We start from the raw sequence: 17934 nt of genomic DNA, 5'->3' as shown, positions 1-17934 counted from the left end.
TAAGAATTGAAAAATATATAATTAATTTATAAATAAAATTTCGGCAAAGAAATCAGCCCTGCGATTCTGTAACTCACTTCACGAACTCACACAGCGGTTTTCGCATCGGCGGTCGCTCTCAAATCTGTCGTGAAGCAGTCTCGCATTCTGGAAAGGTGGGAGCTTGTAGTTTATTGTTTATCAGAATGCCAAATCATAAAATGACTGCTTCACGACTGATTTGAGAGCGACCGCCGATGCGAAAACCGATGTGTGAGTTCGTGAAGTGAGTTACGGAATCGCAGGGCTGAACGCAAAACATCTGGTTATTAACAAGGGTCAATACACGTCACTGTTATATGTACCGAATTTTTTTCTACCTTTCCTACCTTTCCTCTATGACTCCAGTTAATGGCGTTAGGCGGTTCGGGAGTATGCCTTACGATACACGTAAGGTTTATAGTTGATCCCGCATAGATGAATAAGTCGGAACCGCCCATTATTTCAGTTTCTGGTTCTGTAACAAAGATTATTTATAAATATCTAGTAATGTTACTTCCGAGTTCCATCAGTTACATTCAGTATTGTAGTCATACTTTCAATAGGTTGTATGATCATAAAAATAAAATGGTTTTCAAATATTTTTTGTTAAATTGACTTTTGAGCAATGTTAATGTTGATAATCTGCGAATATTTGTTTAAACTTGGTATGTTTAAGGGTCCGTTTCACAATGTATGGATAAAGTACCAAATAGCTATGCAACACATATATTATTTGGAAGATAAATTGTGCTATTTGACACTTCATCGGACTCATACTTATGATGGACTTTATGTGACGAATACCGCTTTCTGACAGTCATGAAACGCAACAATAGTGTTTATCCTACCAATAAGTAATAAATAGCTTATTGGGAACTTATGTAGAACTTATCCGTACATTGTGAAACAGACCCTTAATCTGTATAAAATTATTGAGTAATATATAAATATATCGCGGCACCATTAATATTTGCTTTCCCAAGTAATTTTCCACATTTCAAACCTCTAATATAAAGTTTTAAAAGCATTAATTATTTTCAAAATTTATTATACACTCTAATAACGTATTTTCTAAGCGTTGACCGCAGAAAATCCATTTCATAATTTTAATCGCTGCGCCAAACATTAAATATAGTGTGAGAATTATAATTATGTGTTTTGAGGAAAAGCCTTAATTAAATGAAGGACACATCTTGTACGTTTACCTTCTTTAAATCATTCTTTCATTTGTTAATAAACCAATCTAGTATTAACAATATAACATTGTAATCTTGGTAACAAACATAACTTTAATCCAACTCAATAAATCAACGTTCTTACCTTATCGAAAAAAGGATCGAAAGCTTTATTAAAAACTACATTACATACCTACAATACTGAGGTAGACGGCGTGACCAATAGGTGGTGTGGTAGAAATTTGACACTCGTACTGGCCGGAGTCGCGACGTTGCGGGCTGCGGATACGAAGGGCCCATTCCTCGGAGCGCGGCTTGTGCTGTGCCTCAAAGCGCTGGTCTGATGTGTACGTGTAACGGCCCACCGTTAGCAGATGGATATCGCGGTGACGCACCCATGAAACCTAGGATTTCTAATCAGTTAGTACGTAATCTACTTGACTTTAAATCTTCATCGAATTAACATTAGACGCAATTAAAAGGATAAAAGCGGGCTGTCGTTCTTTGGTCTCTCACACAAACAAAAGTTACCTAAATACCCTAAAACTTGACTCTTGGAAACATATTAAGCAATTATAATAATTAAAAGATTTTCTATTGTTCTGAATCTATATGAGAATTCACAGACTACAATACAAGAACATAATTTGAAGTCCCTAATGACATTTTGACACATCATAAATGATAAATGATCTCTATAACAATTATAACTAACAATGTTATAAGCACGTAGTTTGCTGAGTTCTTACCACAAAGCCGTGGCCATTAGCCGGCCAGTTCGAAGATTGGCAATAACAGGGTGACAACCCGAACTAAATGATCGAGGTACCGGGTCAAAGGGTCACTAACTTAAATTACATCACTGAGAACTTAACGATCTCCGCCCTACGGCTTAGATTGAGCAGGGTCTGACTAATGATTCGAAATAATTGAAATTATTGCGGCTGATTTTAAAGCATTACGCCTTTATTAATGGCAGGATCACTACAACGGTGTATTTTACAAAATGTTATTTTAAATGTCTAAACAACAAGATGCTTTATATTTAAAAAGCTAAACGTATCAATTACTCGACTTTTTTATAATACGACATAATTTATTGTATTACAATGGCACCTTTTTGAACTTTTTTATTTGATTTTTTTTTACACCAAGCAATGTCATAGACATCTTACAGGTTCTCAATTTTTTTATTTTTATGTTACAGGAGGCTGATGGGCAGGAGGCTCACCTGATGTTAAGTGATACCGCCGCCCATGGATACTCGCACTGCCAAAAGGCTCGCAAGCGCGCTGTCGGCCTTTAAATATGTGAAAGTCAATTTGTCAGTAGTGCGTTGAATCTATCGTTGAGTTCACTTATTTTAAAATAAAATTTCAGCCGATGATAGTAATAACTATCTGGCTAATATTAATTCCTTTGAATCTGCGACATATATATGCACGATAAAACGTTCGTATCATATAGCGATGTAAAAAACGCTTTCAAAGTAAAAAACACAAACATGTATTTGTATATAAGAATGATGAATAAAATGATAATTTAACGTTACACCGAATGTGTAGTTTCACTTTCCCAAAAAGCGAAAATTTAATCTATTTTTACTGCACAAATTTTAACATAGCTTATTGTGAAATAAATAGGGTGGCAATTTATAGCCAGTCTATCACACTCATCGTCAGAAGCTACTCAATAGCTGCACAATGGAGGCAATCTATCGTTATGGCTCACATCCTATCGTAATACATATTATATTTTGATATATTTTATAGTCTGTTAACATTATATCGAAACGGGATTACGAGCGAATTATGTTGCTTTTCGATTATGTAACACGCTGTTTGATGTGTTTAATTCTATTTAAGTAGTGTATAATTTTGTAATTGATTGTAAATGTTATGCGTTTTTATATGAAATTTCATTTTTAGAAATTCGACTGTTATAAAGTTATAATGAAAACAAATCAGTGACGCTACAACCTTTTTTACGTCTGAGACTCAGATTTCTGTATCTATTTCATGATTATTTGTCAATGTAGGTGATCAGCCTCCTGTGCCTGACACACGCCGTCGACTTTTGGATCTAAGGCAAGCCGGTTTCCTCATGAATTTTTCCTTCACCATTCTAGCGAATGTTAAATGCGCACATAGAAAGTCCATTGGTGCACAGCCGGGGATCGAGCCTACGACCTCAAAGATGAGGGTCGCACGCTGAAGCCACTAAGTCAACACTGATGTTATAAATTTAGTTCTGTATTTATTCACAGACTTAGATAAAAAATTACTTCTATCAACAAATATTAGGAATATTTAAGTCTATGTATAAATTTGTAAAATTACAAACAATCAGTTGCTATATTCACAAGTTTCAAAGATTCAATTATTAAATACATCACAGGGTAAAAACATTAACCTAAACAAATGCTGCCAGCGTTAAAGGTACACTGCCACAGGGACCAAACTTTTTAAATTAGTTTTAGTTTTCTTTTTATAAATTTTCAATTATTTTACTAATACTGGGTAGATTAAGAAAATTGAGAATATTCAAATACTGTATATTTGTGTGTTAAAATAAATAACCTACACAAATTACATATTTTGACTGCTTAGTTTGTCTGTTATATGAGAATTAGCTTCAATTAGACAATGTTGGAGAGTACATCAGAATAAGCTTAGGCCAATAGAATAGGAGATAAAGTGGACTATGAAGACTCAGATCATTGATTGGATGGATGGATCACAAGGCAATGGATTACCAACCGCATTGAATTAGCAGCGACACTCCAGTTATACTGAACGTGCCGTCTAATGACTCAAAGAGATCGGAGATGTGGAAGAGATTAATTCATCGCTAACAACTTAACGCTTTTCAAAATAGCTGATCTGTGGTTAAGCTTTTGCTACGCGCGATTAATAAATTTATACAGCTTATGAATATTGATTATAATTTACTGATGGTAGATACTAAGACTTGTGGGGTGAAGTGAGCTGACATCTACTGCAAAGACATGAAAATATATTGTCTTTGATAAACTTAGAGATCGAGTTATGTAAAAAATGTATTAAATTGGTATTGGTATCCGTTAAGTAGGTTTTATTAAGAATCTCAGAACATTTTTTTTTATGGACAAGAGGCAGCAGGATTTGATTAAACTGCTTACGGCCGATCATGGACACCTGCCCTGCGCTTCTGTAACTCACTTCACGAACTCACACAGCGGTGCTTCACGGTGCTTCACGACAGATTTGAGAGAGACCGCCGATGCGAAAACCGCTGTGTGAGTTCGTGAAGTGAGTTACAGAATCGCAGGGCTGTATCGCCGGAGGGCTAGCAATAAATGCCGATCTTTGAGATGTATGAATTATTAGGTAATTATTAGATATTCTTTTCTTGAGTGATAACGGTTTAGAAAAAACATTACTGGAGCTATTTCCAAAAACAGGTGGTGCACCGCAGAAGTGCCTTAAAAACGCTATATTAAACTTAAGTTATTACACTAATTTTATCGCACTAATAAAAAAGCTGCACATATTAGTGTACATATATTAAATATTGGGAACTACGATTACATATTCCATAGATAGCGTATTTAAAGTGGTATAAAAACAATTCCTGACTGGTGGTATACAAAAACTGATAACTCAAATATTTAAGTCTTAATAAGTACAAAGTAAGATGTTTCAGTGAAATAGAGCAATTGTGAGAGTTAAAGTAAAAAGTAAAAAAAATCCTTCAAGTCGCGGAGTGCAGCTGACTGATAAAGTAGTTGCCAGGTTTGCGAAACGTCGGCAACATTTTTTATCTCAATTGCTACAAGGGATAGAACATTAACGCTTGAAATTAAATATATCTTCACGATTTATCTGAATATGTTTTATGTTAGTTAAAATAATTGTTATTAATTTAAAAATATTGGGTAAGTATTACATATTTTATTTATTTATTTATTAACACTTCGTTGCATTAATATAATACAATTTGAACATAATTTAATGAAAAGGAGGGCAACTGGCGGCCTTATCGCTTTAAAGCGATCTCTTCCAGGCAAACCACTGTGAAAAAAATGTTTTAAATTAGATAAGGTAAGCAAGAACTGCAAAAATACATAATACATATAGTTATTAAGGAACTAAATAGGAAGAAAAAAACTAAACTAAAAAAGGATACATGGAAGACAAAAAGTGCACATGAATGACGATAATTTTAGATCAGTCCCACGTCACAGTAGTTAGTACGAAAGTTAGTGATACGACGTGGACTGGTAATGTTTGTCAATTTAAAGTTAAACGTTTGATTGATAAAAGCAAGCTTTTTTTGCAATGGAATAATTTCAAGTTTCGTTTCGATATATTAATAATATTTTTATCTATATATATTATAATTCATTTTTATTATAGAATACGAAAATGGTCAGGATGCCCATCTGATGTAAACATCACTTAAGTGATACCGCCGCCCATGGACACTGTCAATGTCAGAGGGCCCGCGAGTGCGTTGTCGGAAGCAAAGGTATGGGAGGACATTTCGATATATATATGGTGATCATTTGTTTTTTTTTTCTAATATCTTGTCTAGGTGATCAGTCTACTGTGATGTTTTCCTTCACCGTGTGAGAGAGTTTCAAAAAGACGCATAGACAGAAAGTCCACTGGTTTGTACAAGCCTACTCGTACGACCTCAGAGATGAGAGTCGCTCGCTGAACACTGATGTATTTATTACAAGCCATAGTAACGAGAATTATAGATAACGAACTGTGTATGGAAATCAAACAGCTTTTTCTATCTATTATATATTTTCTATCTCTGATATATAAGAAAAAACCTAGGTTTGTTTTCTGACATATCAGTAATATATAATAATATACTGTGTAGAAAGTTTTGAAGGTCACACAACAACTATATTGAAAAGTTTTGACTGGACAGATTTAGCAAAATGTAAATCCCTTCATGTTACTCCCATGGGGAGGTTACGGAGCATCATGCAACTGCAAATAGCACAGTGTTTGTAATAAGAATAGAACCGTATTTTTCAAAACAACGTTTGATTTAATATATGGGTGATGTAAACCAGTGTATGCATACAATTACAATGAAACAAGTTTTATAACATTTGTCCTTTTTTCCGTTCAGTATTAAATATATCAAATCTTATTTTTACCCGCAATAGCAGTTAAAACAAAACTCATAAAACAGTAAAAAAACAGTGGCGCTACAACGCCTATTTGGCCTCAGATTTCGTTGTCTGTTTCGTGATATTTTTTTATTAATAGGCAAATTGGAGGCATGCCGATATTTTCCTTCGAGCGAATATTATATGCGCACATAGAAAAGTACGTATATGTGCTTTGGTGCACTTCTCGTGAAACAAAGACGACATATATATCTTATATAAATAATAATTATAATAAGCCTTGTTTTACAGTAGTTGGTAGTTGCTATATTACAATAACCAAAAATATTGATTTGGTTAGCTTAGATTATATTGGTATATATATATTATTTATTTATGTATTAACAGGAACCCCGGTTTGTGTACAGGCCTCCTCCATAGATGCCCATTTTTGTCTGTCCTGCGAGTGCTAGTTTTTGCCAGCAGATTTTTACGATCATCTTCCCAGCGGTCTAAGGGTCTCCCCTTCCGCCTCTTGCCTGATAGTCCTTTCTATTGGGTAACTCGTTTAGTCCACTTTCTGCTAAACATTCTTGCTATATGGTCAGTCCAATGCCATTTCAGTTTTCGAGCAAAAGCTAAAGCGTTTGTAACTTTAGCGACGGCTCTTATCTTTGTGTGGCTTATTTTGTCCATTTTCTTTATGTTAAACTTGCTTCTTTCTAAACCTCTTTGACATACATTGATTTTATTCACATCTTAAATAAATAAGAAGAAAAACCTTCCAAAATACAGATGTTCAAGTTTTTCTGTCCGCGGTAACAAATACGGTTATCGAATATTGCTGACATACAACTGCCGATATTTGAACATCGAAGCTAACATTCGTTTACGTGTTTGACAAACTTCGTACGGTTTCATAGGCAAACTTACGTGAAATAAAATATGACTTTATCCGGCTTTAATCGACTTAAGTGCTTGATTTCACTAAACTTTAAGCGACTTTAGCGGGATTAAATTGCTTAAGAAGTGCAATTACAAGTTTAGTCTTATATTAACAAGGCTTCTTTTGATGATACCGTCTCATCTTACCGATACTTATTTAATATATTAATTTCTGGCAACAAGGTTTTATCTTAATATATATAAATTACGTGTCACGTTGTTTGTCCGCTATGGACTCCTAAAGTACCGAACCGATATCAATCAAATTTGCACACCGTGTGTAGTTTGATCCAACTTAAAAGATAGGATAGCTAACATCTCAATTTATACCCTCAATATTATTTTATTGCAAAATATTTGTTAATTATTTGATAGTCACAATTCTAACAGATGGGCGCTGTGATGAAAGTACCAACGTTTCACATAAGCTACAATTTAATGGCATAACCACCAAAAAAGCATGGTGGATTGGTGCAGTTTTACATCAGCATATTATCAACAAAATAATACTTAGTACTAACAACTCAAAATGTTAAAAATACTTTATAAATCAAGAAAATACGCCCAAAATTCACACATAATAAAACTGAATAAAAGAAAATGTAACGTAAGTCGATTGGCTTGAGGAGGCGGGACGTGCGTTTATTCCCCACTGGATTATCACCGTCTTTATGTCCCAATGGATAAGCAATGAAAATTAAGATAACAAATTTGTTACAGAATAGCAAAGGTTCAATTTGTTTTTACTGTGTTCTGAAACGTAACTTTCATGTAGCTAATTACAGTCCAATTAGTCTCGTTTCTTACAGATTTACTTGTACTTACTTGTAAGCTGTACTTGGAGTCATAGAAATTATAAGTATCCAAGAACGTTGCAACTCGGTTGAAATGTAATCGAGTTAACGACCAATTAAAGAAATGAGTAACGAAAAGAAACAGGGCATCTTATACATAGCCATTATATTAGGGTTGCCAGGAAGAAATCGCGTGTTAGCGATAAGGCTGCCCGTTGCCTAATAACTTATGTAATCTACTCACTTTTTGTTTTTTTTTCTATATGTATAATTATGTGTATTATGACAATGAAGTGAAAATAAATATACTCATTTCAAGCGCTAAAATAATACATATTTACAATATAGATTTATTTATATGAAGCTTTATATGACACTTTCTTTAATGTTGTTATTCCATATGAGAAGTCGTTTCGAGTTCTTTCCCGATATACCCCAATGGGTAAGCAATGAAAATTTAGATAAGAGGGAACAACTGCCAAATTCACAGCCTTCATTGCCAAGTCGCTCGAAATTTATTCTAGACATCTCTGATTAGGATGTGAATAACAGGACTTAGAAATTTGTCTATCGTAAGAAAACTTATTTTAGGAATTACTTCTTTATTTTTTTTATATTAAGTTGTAGATGAAATATGATTGCTATTTCGTTCTTTACGGTTGTTTTTCGCATCTCCTTATATAGATTATTTAATTACTCTATATTTTATTTCATGCGAACTGGAGTTAAAAAAGCAGTGGCGCTACAACCTTTGTATCTGTTTTTTATATATTATTATATAGTATTTAGGTCTAAGACATACCTAGAAGTACTGTTATAAAACCAATCTTAGTTTAATAATTTATATGGTTGTGTCGCGATTTTTTCATCATAGATTCTCAATGTTTGGAAGAATGTTTCAAAGAACACGCGAAGAGAAACCAGAACTTAATAATTCCTGTGAAATAGAAAGGTAAAATTTAAATGTAACTTTAAATTATAACAAGTTAAGGTTTACTATACACGTTTTTGGTTGTGAAGTTTAACGGGGTCATACGCTTAGGAGTTGTTTCAATTACAACTTGACATGGTTAGAATACTCACAGTACGATTTTGAAGGTTCTTCACTTTGCATAGAAGTGTGACCGGGTGTCCAACTAGACCGGTTACGTTGTCTGGAGTACTAGGGTCAAAGTATGGAGATCCCGGTGTTTGTGGCCAGTCTTCCAAGAACTCCGTTCTAAATCTTCGCGAAGACTCCGATACGGAATTTTGTTCGCGTGATCGGTTGCTACTGCTATCTTGGTGGCACACTAAAAACAATAGAATATCACAGCTGTGAGAAATTTTTCTTAGCACTTTCAAACTTCATACATTAAGTTCGTTTCAGACATAATAATAATTTATGAAATAATACGCGACTGACAGTTACGATTACGTGAGCATTCATTGGCTTAACTAACTAACATAGTTCTACTGTTTATGACATTAATTTCAATCATATACTTCATAGTACTTTTTAACGCGATGTAATTTTGTAAGCTAAGGAAAATTTTACTATATCATAACATTATGTGTTTAGTTAGAAATTAAATCTTGATATGATACTCAAACTTAAACTCAAAATATCGTTATTCATGTAGGTAAACAAGTACATCTATGAATTGTCAGAAAGAAGTTAAATTAATTGTAAATTTACATTTACTACCAGTTCGCAAGTCAAGGGCGTAGAGCGGGTAAGAAGAACTGGCAAGAAACTTTCTGCCACTCTTATTAATCGCCAAGTATTTTCATGCAAATTGTTTGAAATCAAATCAATCCCAAGGATTAGGATCATTTAAGTATTCCTCAAATTTATAAAAAGCTTTATTGATTAATTTTCGTTTAACAAGGGCTTTGAATTTATTTAGTGATAATTCTCTACTTTCGCTTGGGAGTTTGTTGTAAAAACTAATACAATTTTTCATATAAGGAGTGGTTTATCCTTTGGAGCCTGGTTGGTCGTACACTCAAATTAGTTCTATTTCGGGTATTATACTGGTGAAAGTCACCATTGGTTTTAAAATCGTTTATAGTTTGTTGTACATACAACACGGCTTCAAGAATATATTGACCAGATAGTGTCATAATATTAAATTCCTTAAACTTATTCCGTACTGACTCCCTCGGAAGAACTACTAATAATATACACATAAATGTTATATACTATTATATATATGTATATGCATTATTGTAAACAATTCGCCTACTGGTTATTGTTCTTTGTTTGTTTCATTCACTGATAAAACTAAAATTTTCGTGTTTCATTTTATAACTAATTTATATGCGTTTTAATCCATTAAAATTGAACTGAATGAACCAACGTCCTTAAAAAACTGCCGATTACATTTGTTATTTTTTTATGGCTCTAGCACGATTTGTGCATTAGCCAGCGTCAAGTATAGGATTTTTTATAATTCGTGCTTGTCTTTAGAAATTCGACCGTGTCCTCCATGTACGGTTTAGGCACTCGCCCGGTACCGCACAACCCACCCAAAGGCCGAGAACAAATTTAAATTAAATTAAAACTTGCCCTCGAACCGAGAATCGAACCCGGTACCCCTCACCTAGCTGCCACTTAATACATACTACATTTGTTTTACAAATAAACTCCCACAGAAACTTAGATCCAAATTGCAAATTTAAAATTGGATTGTCAATAAAAAGGTTTTATATAAAATTTATTAATCACGTCCAGATCATCCCTTTTATAAATTTGGTAAGAAATTGCGTGTAAAATGTCTAATCCCCAGAAAGCTGTTAATCTCTCTCGACTGTCGAAGGTTGATTAAGTGTTAAATTTTAAATTATCTACTTTTGACGTGGCATTTTGGGATTTCCATTAATTTGTGTTGTTTAAAGTGATCTTGTCCATTTAATCTGCTTGTTATTTATCTTTTATTAATTAAAATATATAATTGTAAAAAACATATATGAAAATATGACCCGGCAAACGTTGTTTTTGGCCATGTATCTATATATATTCCCGGAAACATTTTTTAGTTAAAAAATAATAACTATCTACTATAATAAAAAAATAGGGGTTGGTCGTAGAGCGGTGACAATTAGTTCTATGTATTTTTGTATGCTGTATCATAATAAAATAAAAACAAGTTTTTTGTCTAAATAATAAAAATAAAAACTTAGGGGTGGGACCACCCTTAACATTTAGGGGGATGAAAAATAGATGTAGTCTGATTCTCAGACTTGCGTTTCGGAGGTGTATGGGAACGAACATTGTGACACGAGATTTTTATATATAATATATATGTAGGGATATGGATATTTATTATCGTCATAATTATTAACATTACTTCATTCAATTAATAACAAAAGACCATCTGTAAACTGTGTAGAATCTCAAACTATTGAACTAAAATAATAACAAGAATAATTTTAAGTTGTGATTAAAAATGGCGTATTGTAATGCTTCAGATAGTGTAGTAAAATGCTACCGTAATTATATATAAATATTTAATGAAAAAATCAATGAGCACCGCCCCTAGCCGTAAAATACTTTTCCTTTGAGACTTGTAACACATTCGGCTTCTGACCTCGCAAATAAGTAATGAGCTCAAGATTAATGTTAGCTTACTTAGAAATGCTGAAAAAGAGTTCAGGATTTATGTCTCAGAGGAAGTGAATTTCGTAGACTATTCGAAGTAAGTCAACATCTCTGTTCATTTAACAATTTCTCTTATGCAATATACAAACTTTCTGGTTTTGTTCTTAATCCAAGACATCCTTTGAAAGAGTAGAGGCATGTATGTTATGTATCAGGCAGGACCATGAACTCAAATCGTTGCGTTTAAAATAAAATATTTTTTGCCGTGTAATAGGAGGCAAATAGGCAAGACCTATCACCTTATATTAAGTAATCGTAGAGTCAAAAGAATTGCGAATGCGTTAGTGACCTTTAAAGAGGTGGTTCGTATTTAGCACTTACAGAGACAAATTCAACGAACTGCGAACTATATGTTTGTAAGATTTCTAATGTCTCATATATTCCTGTTAATATCTAAATATACTCTAAATAAAATAGTTCTTACCGATTATGTATGACAGAAAATTCACCGTAAAGAGGCATGCCGCCGCCACACGTGCCATTCCTCAGCCTCACAACCTTCGAGGAGGCATTTCCTGTAAAGATAACAAAAATTAAATAGTTTTTAACGTATTCATAATCTAAGGTCATATAGATTACTAGCTGACCGGGCAAACGTCATTTTGCCATGTATATCATTTATAATAAAAAAATAGGGGTTGATCGTAGAGGGGTGAAAGTTAGGAGTTGTATGTATTTAAAAAAAAATTATTTTAAAAATAAAAAAAAAATATTTAGGGGGTAATTTACCCTTAACATTTAGGGGGTAATTTACCCTTAACATTTAGGGGGATGAAAAATAGATGTTGTCCGATTCTCAGACATACCCAATAAGCACACAAAATTTCATGAGAATCGGTCAAGCCGTTTCGGAGGAGTTTAACTACAAACACCGCGACACGAGAATTTTATATATTAAACTTTAGTAAAAATATGCAAAAAGTTTAAGAAAGACTCGTGATTCTGAAAATATTATATTAACGGCATTTGTATATTCAAGTTTATTAAATTACAACACCCGTTACATTCATCAAAACAAGCTAAAACTTTTTAATATTATATAGTATAATAGCTCCACTCACTTAAAATTGTAACGTCAAAGAGTAATATTAAATATGTAATTATGTTACGCTATAATAAAGAATTAACTTAAAATAGAGGATAAAGGTCCACAAAAACAATATACACGGACCGTGTCACTACAATGCCTGTTTTTGACAAGCTGCAATGACGTAATCCTTATAACGTCTACTGTCAAATAAAGTACGCTCCATTACGTACAGACATTACGACTTATGTACTTGGTCTTAAAATATAAAAGCCTTGGATATCATCGTTTGTATAGCGCCTTTCATAGAATTAAAATTTAAAAATAATTGTCTGTTCGCGTGCTACTAAACTACTTCAAAGAATTTCATGCGGTTTCCTTAATAGATAAAATGATTCATGGGGAAAGTTTAGGTATACAATTTGCAAAGGGTTTCGGCTCACGTACTTATTTACGAGACAGGCTTAATTCATAATTAAATATTTTTTGCAAACGTGATAAACTTGAATAAGTGAGCTTAATTTCATTAATCTTTATAAAATTAATATATGTATTTACCAAAGTATTGATAAACTGCCAGAGCCGAGCTTTAAAATAAAATTAAACTTACTTGTTCAAGCTGAACAGTAATTTCTACTTTAGCCCGGCTTCCCCATTGTTTTGGTTCCGAACCGTTCACAATGGATCCGAAGTTCCCCTTAAAACTTTTAAAGCAGTCATCTTGTTGTTCCACTTAACAGTTTCAACTTGCAAGACTACTGAGTGTTTTTGCTACATTGCACTTTAATTTTTCGTTAAGATTCAACCGTTTTTCGAGCAATTTATTTTTATTGAGGTGCACTTAATGTAGGATTCACAGTCCAAAATTTACGCAAACAAATACCAAAATACATTTAAGTGTACATACTTAGCCGTTAAGTCTCATTTCTGTATGTTAGGTATTACGTAAGCAGATTTACTGTGATTTATCCCCCTCCCCGTCTTCTTGTCAGCAAAAGTAAACAAAGCTTTAAAAAATTATAGTACATAAATGTATTAATTTTTTGTAGAAATCCTCGAAAATGCATTTCGTTTTCAAGCATAGACGATGTGTGGGTAATATGTGTAAAAAAGTAAATAATTACTGTTGACGTAATCACTAAATAAGAAATTCAAAGACATTTTACATTACCGGAAACGAGAATATTAAATTACAATTTATAAGTGTGGTAAAAACTAAAGGGATCATATTGACATCAAGTGTGCGATGACTTTACATTTCTAATGATTAACTAAACCTAACATTAATTAGGTTACATATAAATATATATAAAAACAATATATATATATATATATAATTAATGTTAGGTTACATAAATCAGGTTACAAATAAAAAATTAATCAAATGTTTGCAAATTTAATTTTAACATAAGTGCTTGATGTATGTCTAACATAATACAAAGTCTTTGTGATTGTTAAACACGCTCCATGAATTGTGAATTACATTTTCTAATAACCTTTCTTCTTATCTATTACTTACTTATATAAAAAACACGTCTGTTTTTCATATATTCTTTTAGCCAACGCCAATACTTTGATTTAAATAAAATTATAACTAAAATATAATTGTAAACACAGTGAAATACATTAAATTCAAAATAAAAGCAATAAATTGTCAAAAACGTATATTTTTTACGTTCTTAAAAGTATTTATTCGTATATTTTACTTGGACAATAGGATTTATTGGCAGGCTTCGCTATTGAATCTTTTATTGTTTGTCGGCAAGAGAAAAACTGAAGAAAAATGTAGCGAATGGAGGCTGAGAGATCTACTTTGGTGAAGGAGCAATGAACGCTCCTCCTTAACAAGTGTCATAATGTTTTTTCAGATAAAGCTGGCAGCCCTATTTGAAAGTTTTCTGGCTGGTTTTACTTAGATTCAATTCAATTTTTTCTTTTTTACTCATACATTTTAGAATAATTAGTAGCTACAAAAAATAGTGGCGAAAAAAAAAAACTTGTAAATAGCCCTCAGATTTCTGTATGTGTTGCGTGATCACTTGTTTTTTCTATTAGGCAGCTGATCAGCGTTATGTGCCTGACATACTCAGACATTCTTTTCTTCAGAGTACGAGTGTTTAAAGTGCATGCAAAAAAGAAATCGGTCTCCCGAAGAAAAAGACTCAAGGAGTCATCACGCCAAAAAGACACAGCGACGAGAGGCAATTATTAACAAACGCCGAGGAATAAATACTCCTGAACAAAATACCTCATCGAATATAGAGACAAACAACAGCTTTGCTTTGTTAGACGTGGAACTAGGAGAAGCTACAGTCAAGAGAACACCCAAACCACCACCAATAATTTTGTATGGTGTTGATGACCTTGCAAAACTCACCCAACTCATCGAAGAAGTTATTGAAAAGAATGATTACACCTATAAAATAGTATCCAAAAACCAGCTTATAATCTCGTCTAACACGGTTGACAAATATAAGATTCTGATCGAGCACATAAGAAGTAAAGGGCTTATAGGTCACACATTTACACGTAAAGACCAAAAATGTATGAGAATTGTTATTAAACATCTTCACTTCAGCACACCTAAAGATGCCATTATAGAAGCAGTAGAAAAAACTGGAAACAAAGTACAAGGAGAAATAGTTACTGCCCGGAAACAAGGAACCAAAGAGCCCCTAAATACATTTTTGTCAATGTGGCTCCACATGAAAATAATAAATTTGTCAAAGAAATTAAAGTCATATACAACCAGAAAGTCACGATAGAAGACCCAATAAGAAAAATGACAGTGGTACAATGCAAAAGGTGCCAGCAATATGGGCACAGCAAAAATAACTGTATGAGGCCTTACAGATGCGTAAAGTGTGCTGGGGCACATAAAACTACTACGTGCACAATAAATGATAACACTCCAGCAGTATGCGCACTATGCTCAGGAAGCCACCCTGCTAGCTACAAAGGATGCCAGGTGTATAGGGAAGTCCTAGCAAGAAAGAAAATTGGAAACAAGTTTCAGCCATATCCAAAATCAAAAACCACTCTAGAAGTGCGTACTAAGAACTCTGAAAATAATGAGCCCCCAAATGACACGGATGTGATAGTCATTGAGCCTGATAATCACTCCAAGACTACCCAACCGAAACATCGGCTACCAAGCGTAAAAGAATCCCTGGGACCCTATAGTGAAGCTCCCAAAAATTCAACCAAAACTGTAGCATACCATACAGAGACACAAAAATCATACACGCGAGATAACACTGACCAAACGAAACAACAGATACACAGGAAAGACAAAGTTGACCATATAGATTCACAGAGAACAAATACGGAAAACCACGTTGACCATGAGTCACAAAGAACATACCTGAGAAAAATAGAACTCGGGCAAGAAAATAGATTCAGTCTAGAAGCACTTATAGTGAAACAGACTGAAAGAATCGACCAACTCATTTCACAACTCAGCACAATGATGAACCTCATCATGACAATCATCAGTAGGCTTCCACAATGATGTCGTTACGTATCGCCACCTGGAATATCAATGGCCTAACGCCAAATAAAAAAGAATTAGAAATAATGTTAAAACATAACAAAATCGATATTGGTCTAATATCTGAAACCCACCTAAATGACCGTAAGAATATCAAGATAGACAACTATGACGTATATTATACTAATCATCCCGATACCACATCACACGGAGGATCGGCAGTCATTGTAAAGAGTAACATCGGACACCACCTCCATAGCGAGTTTCGGGAAGACTGGATGCAAGCCACTACCATTACTATAAATGCAAGCATGGGCCCCATCAATGTAAGCGCTGTATATTGTCCACCAAAGCATAAACCGAAACAACACATGTTTGACCGCTATTTTCAAAGCTTGGGAAACAGATACATAAGTGGTGGGGACTGGAACTGTAAACACACTCATTGGGGATCAAGATTGACAAACAGCAAAGGACGTGAGTTGAAAAAATGTGTCGATAAACACAAACTTATTACACTGGGAACAGGAAAACCAACTTATTGGCCAACAGATGTCAACAGAATACCCGACCTAGTGGACTTTTTTGTGGTGAAGGGACTGTCTGATGTGTATTTTGACGTAGCATCATCGTCTGATGGTGGGTCTGACCACACCCCTATCATAGCAACATTTAGCGTTTCCGCTATACACAGAGCACAGAGACTGGCGCTATATAATCATAAAACAGACTGGGACGCATTTGCTGAATACTTGGAAGATGAAGTTGAACTAAAGGTTAAGCTCAAGACAGAATAAGATATAGATGAGGCAACATTCTACATCACGAATCTCATACAAGTAGCTGCGTGGCGTGCCACCCCTACACTGAGCTCTTCCAATCAATTAGGTAACATACCACTGGAAATACGCAACAAGTTGGAAGAAAAACGGAGACAAAGAAGGCGATTACACACTAGCAGATCAGATGTAGACAGGTCGGAATTCAATAGAATATCTAGAGAACTAAAAGAGTTAATTAAAGAAAATCAAAACACAACCTTCCAAGAAAAACTCTGTACACTCTCGCCTCATAAGAAGGATAATTACTCACTCTGGAAAATAACTAAGAACTTTAAAAGACCACATAACCATATACCACCTATAAGGATATCTACAAACGATCCGTGGGCTAGGAGCGGCAGTGAAAAAGCTGAACTTTTCGCTAGACACCTAAGCGAAGTCTTCAAACCAAACCTATCATCCATGACTGAGTTTGAAGAGGAAGTGGATAGAATGATCAATAGTGACCAGCAGTTATCACTACCGCTAAAACTTGTCACTCCACAAGAATTAATGCGCACAATAAGCTATCTAGAAAACAAAAAGGCTCCTGGTTTCGACCTAATAACGGGTGAAATCCTTAAAAAACTACCTAGAAAAGCAATAGTATTCTTAACAATGTTGTTTAATGGCATTTTTAGAATACAGTACTACCCAAAGCTATGGAAGATATCACAAATAATTATGATTGTAAAGCCAGGGAAACCTCCAACAGAACCTAGCTCATACAGGCCTATAAGTCTTCTCCCAACAATATCTAAGGTTTTTGAAAAAACTTTTCTTCGGAGACTAAAACCAGTCCTGGACCAAAACAGAATTATACCCGATCACCAATTTGGTTTCCGGGAAAAACATGCTACTGTAGAACAAGTACACCGAGTGGTTCACAAAATAAGACAATCGCTAGA

General features: G+C 34.0%; 2 protein-coding genes across 3 annotated transcripts in view; one reads left to right on the top strand and one right to left on the bottom strand.

Moving 5' to 3' along the window:
• The window catches only part of LOC125055146 (zwei Ig domain protein zig-8-like), a 43013-nt gene that overhangs the window by 10793 nt on the left and 14286 nt on the right, over window positions 1-17934 (bottom strand). The window contains exons 2-5 of one of the 2 annotated variants that reach the window (XM_047657418.1): window positions 12113-12203; window positions 9129-9337; window positions 1390-1600; window positions 360-496 (exon numbers count right to left, since the gene is read on the bottom strand). In XM_047657418.1, coding sequence (XP_047513374.1) covers window positions 360-496; window positions 1390-1600; window positions 9129-9337; window positions 12113-12170 — 615 coding nt within the window. In that variant the 5' untranslated portion in view covers window positions 12171-12203. The remainder of the gene's footprint in view (window positions 1-359; window positions 497-1389; window positions 1601-9128; window positions 9338-12112; window positions 12204-17934) is intronic. The other variant, XM_047657419.1, reaches the window with a different exon arrangement.
• LOC125055560 lies at window positions 14842-16226 on the top strand. The gene is made up of 2 exons (XM_047658020.1): window positions 14842-15404; window positions 15569-16226. Exons 1-2 carry the CDS (start codon window positions 14842-14844, stop codon window positions 16224-16226), a joined length of 1221 nt encoding a protein of 406 aa, XP_047513976.1.

Source organism: Pieris napi, chromosome 13 (genome assembly GCF_905475465.1).
Source record: "Pieris napi chromosome 13, ilPieNapi1.2, whole genome shotgun sequence".
Taxonomy (NCBI): domain Eukaryota; kingdom Metazoa; phylum Arthropoda; class Insecta; order Lepidoptera; family Pieridae; genus Pieris; species Pieris napi.
The sequence above is the reverse complement of the archived record's forward strand: the minus strand, read 5'-3'. Positions and strand labels throughout refer to the sequence as shown.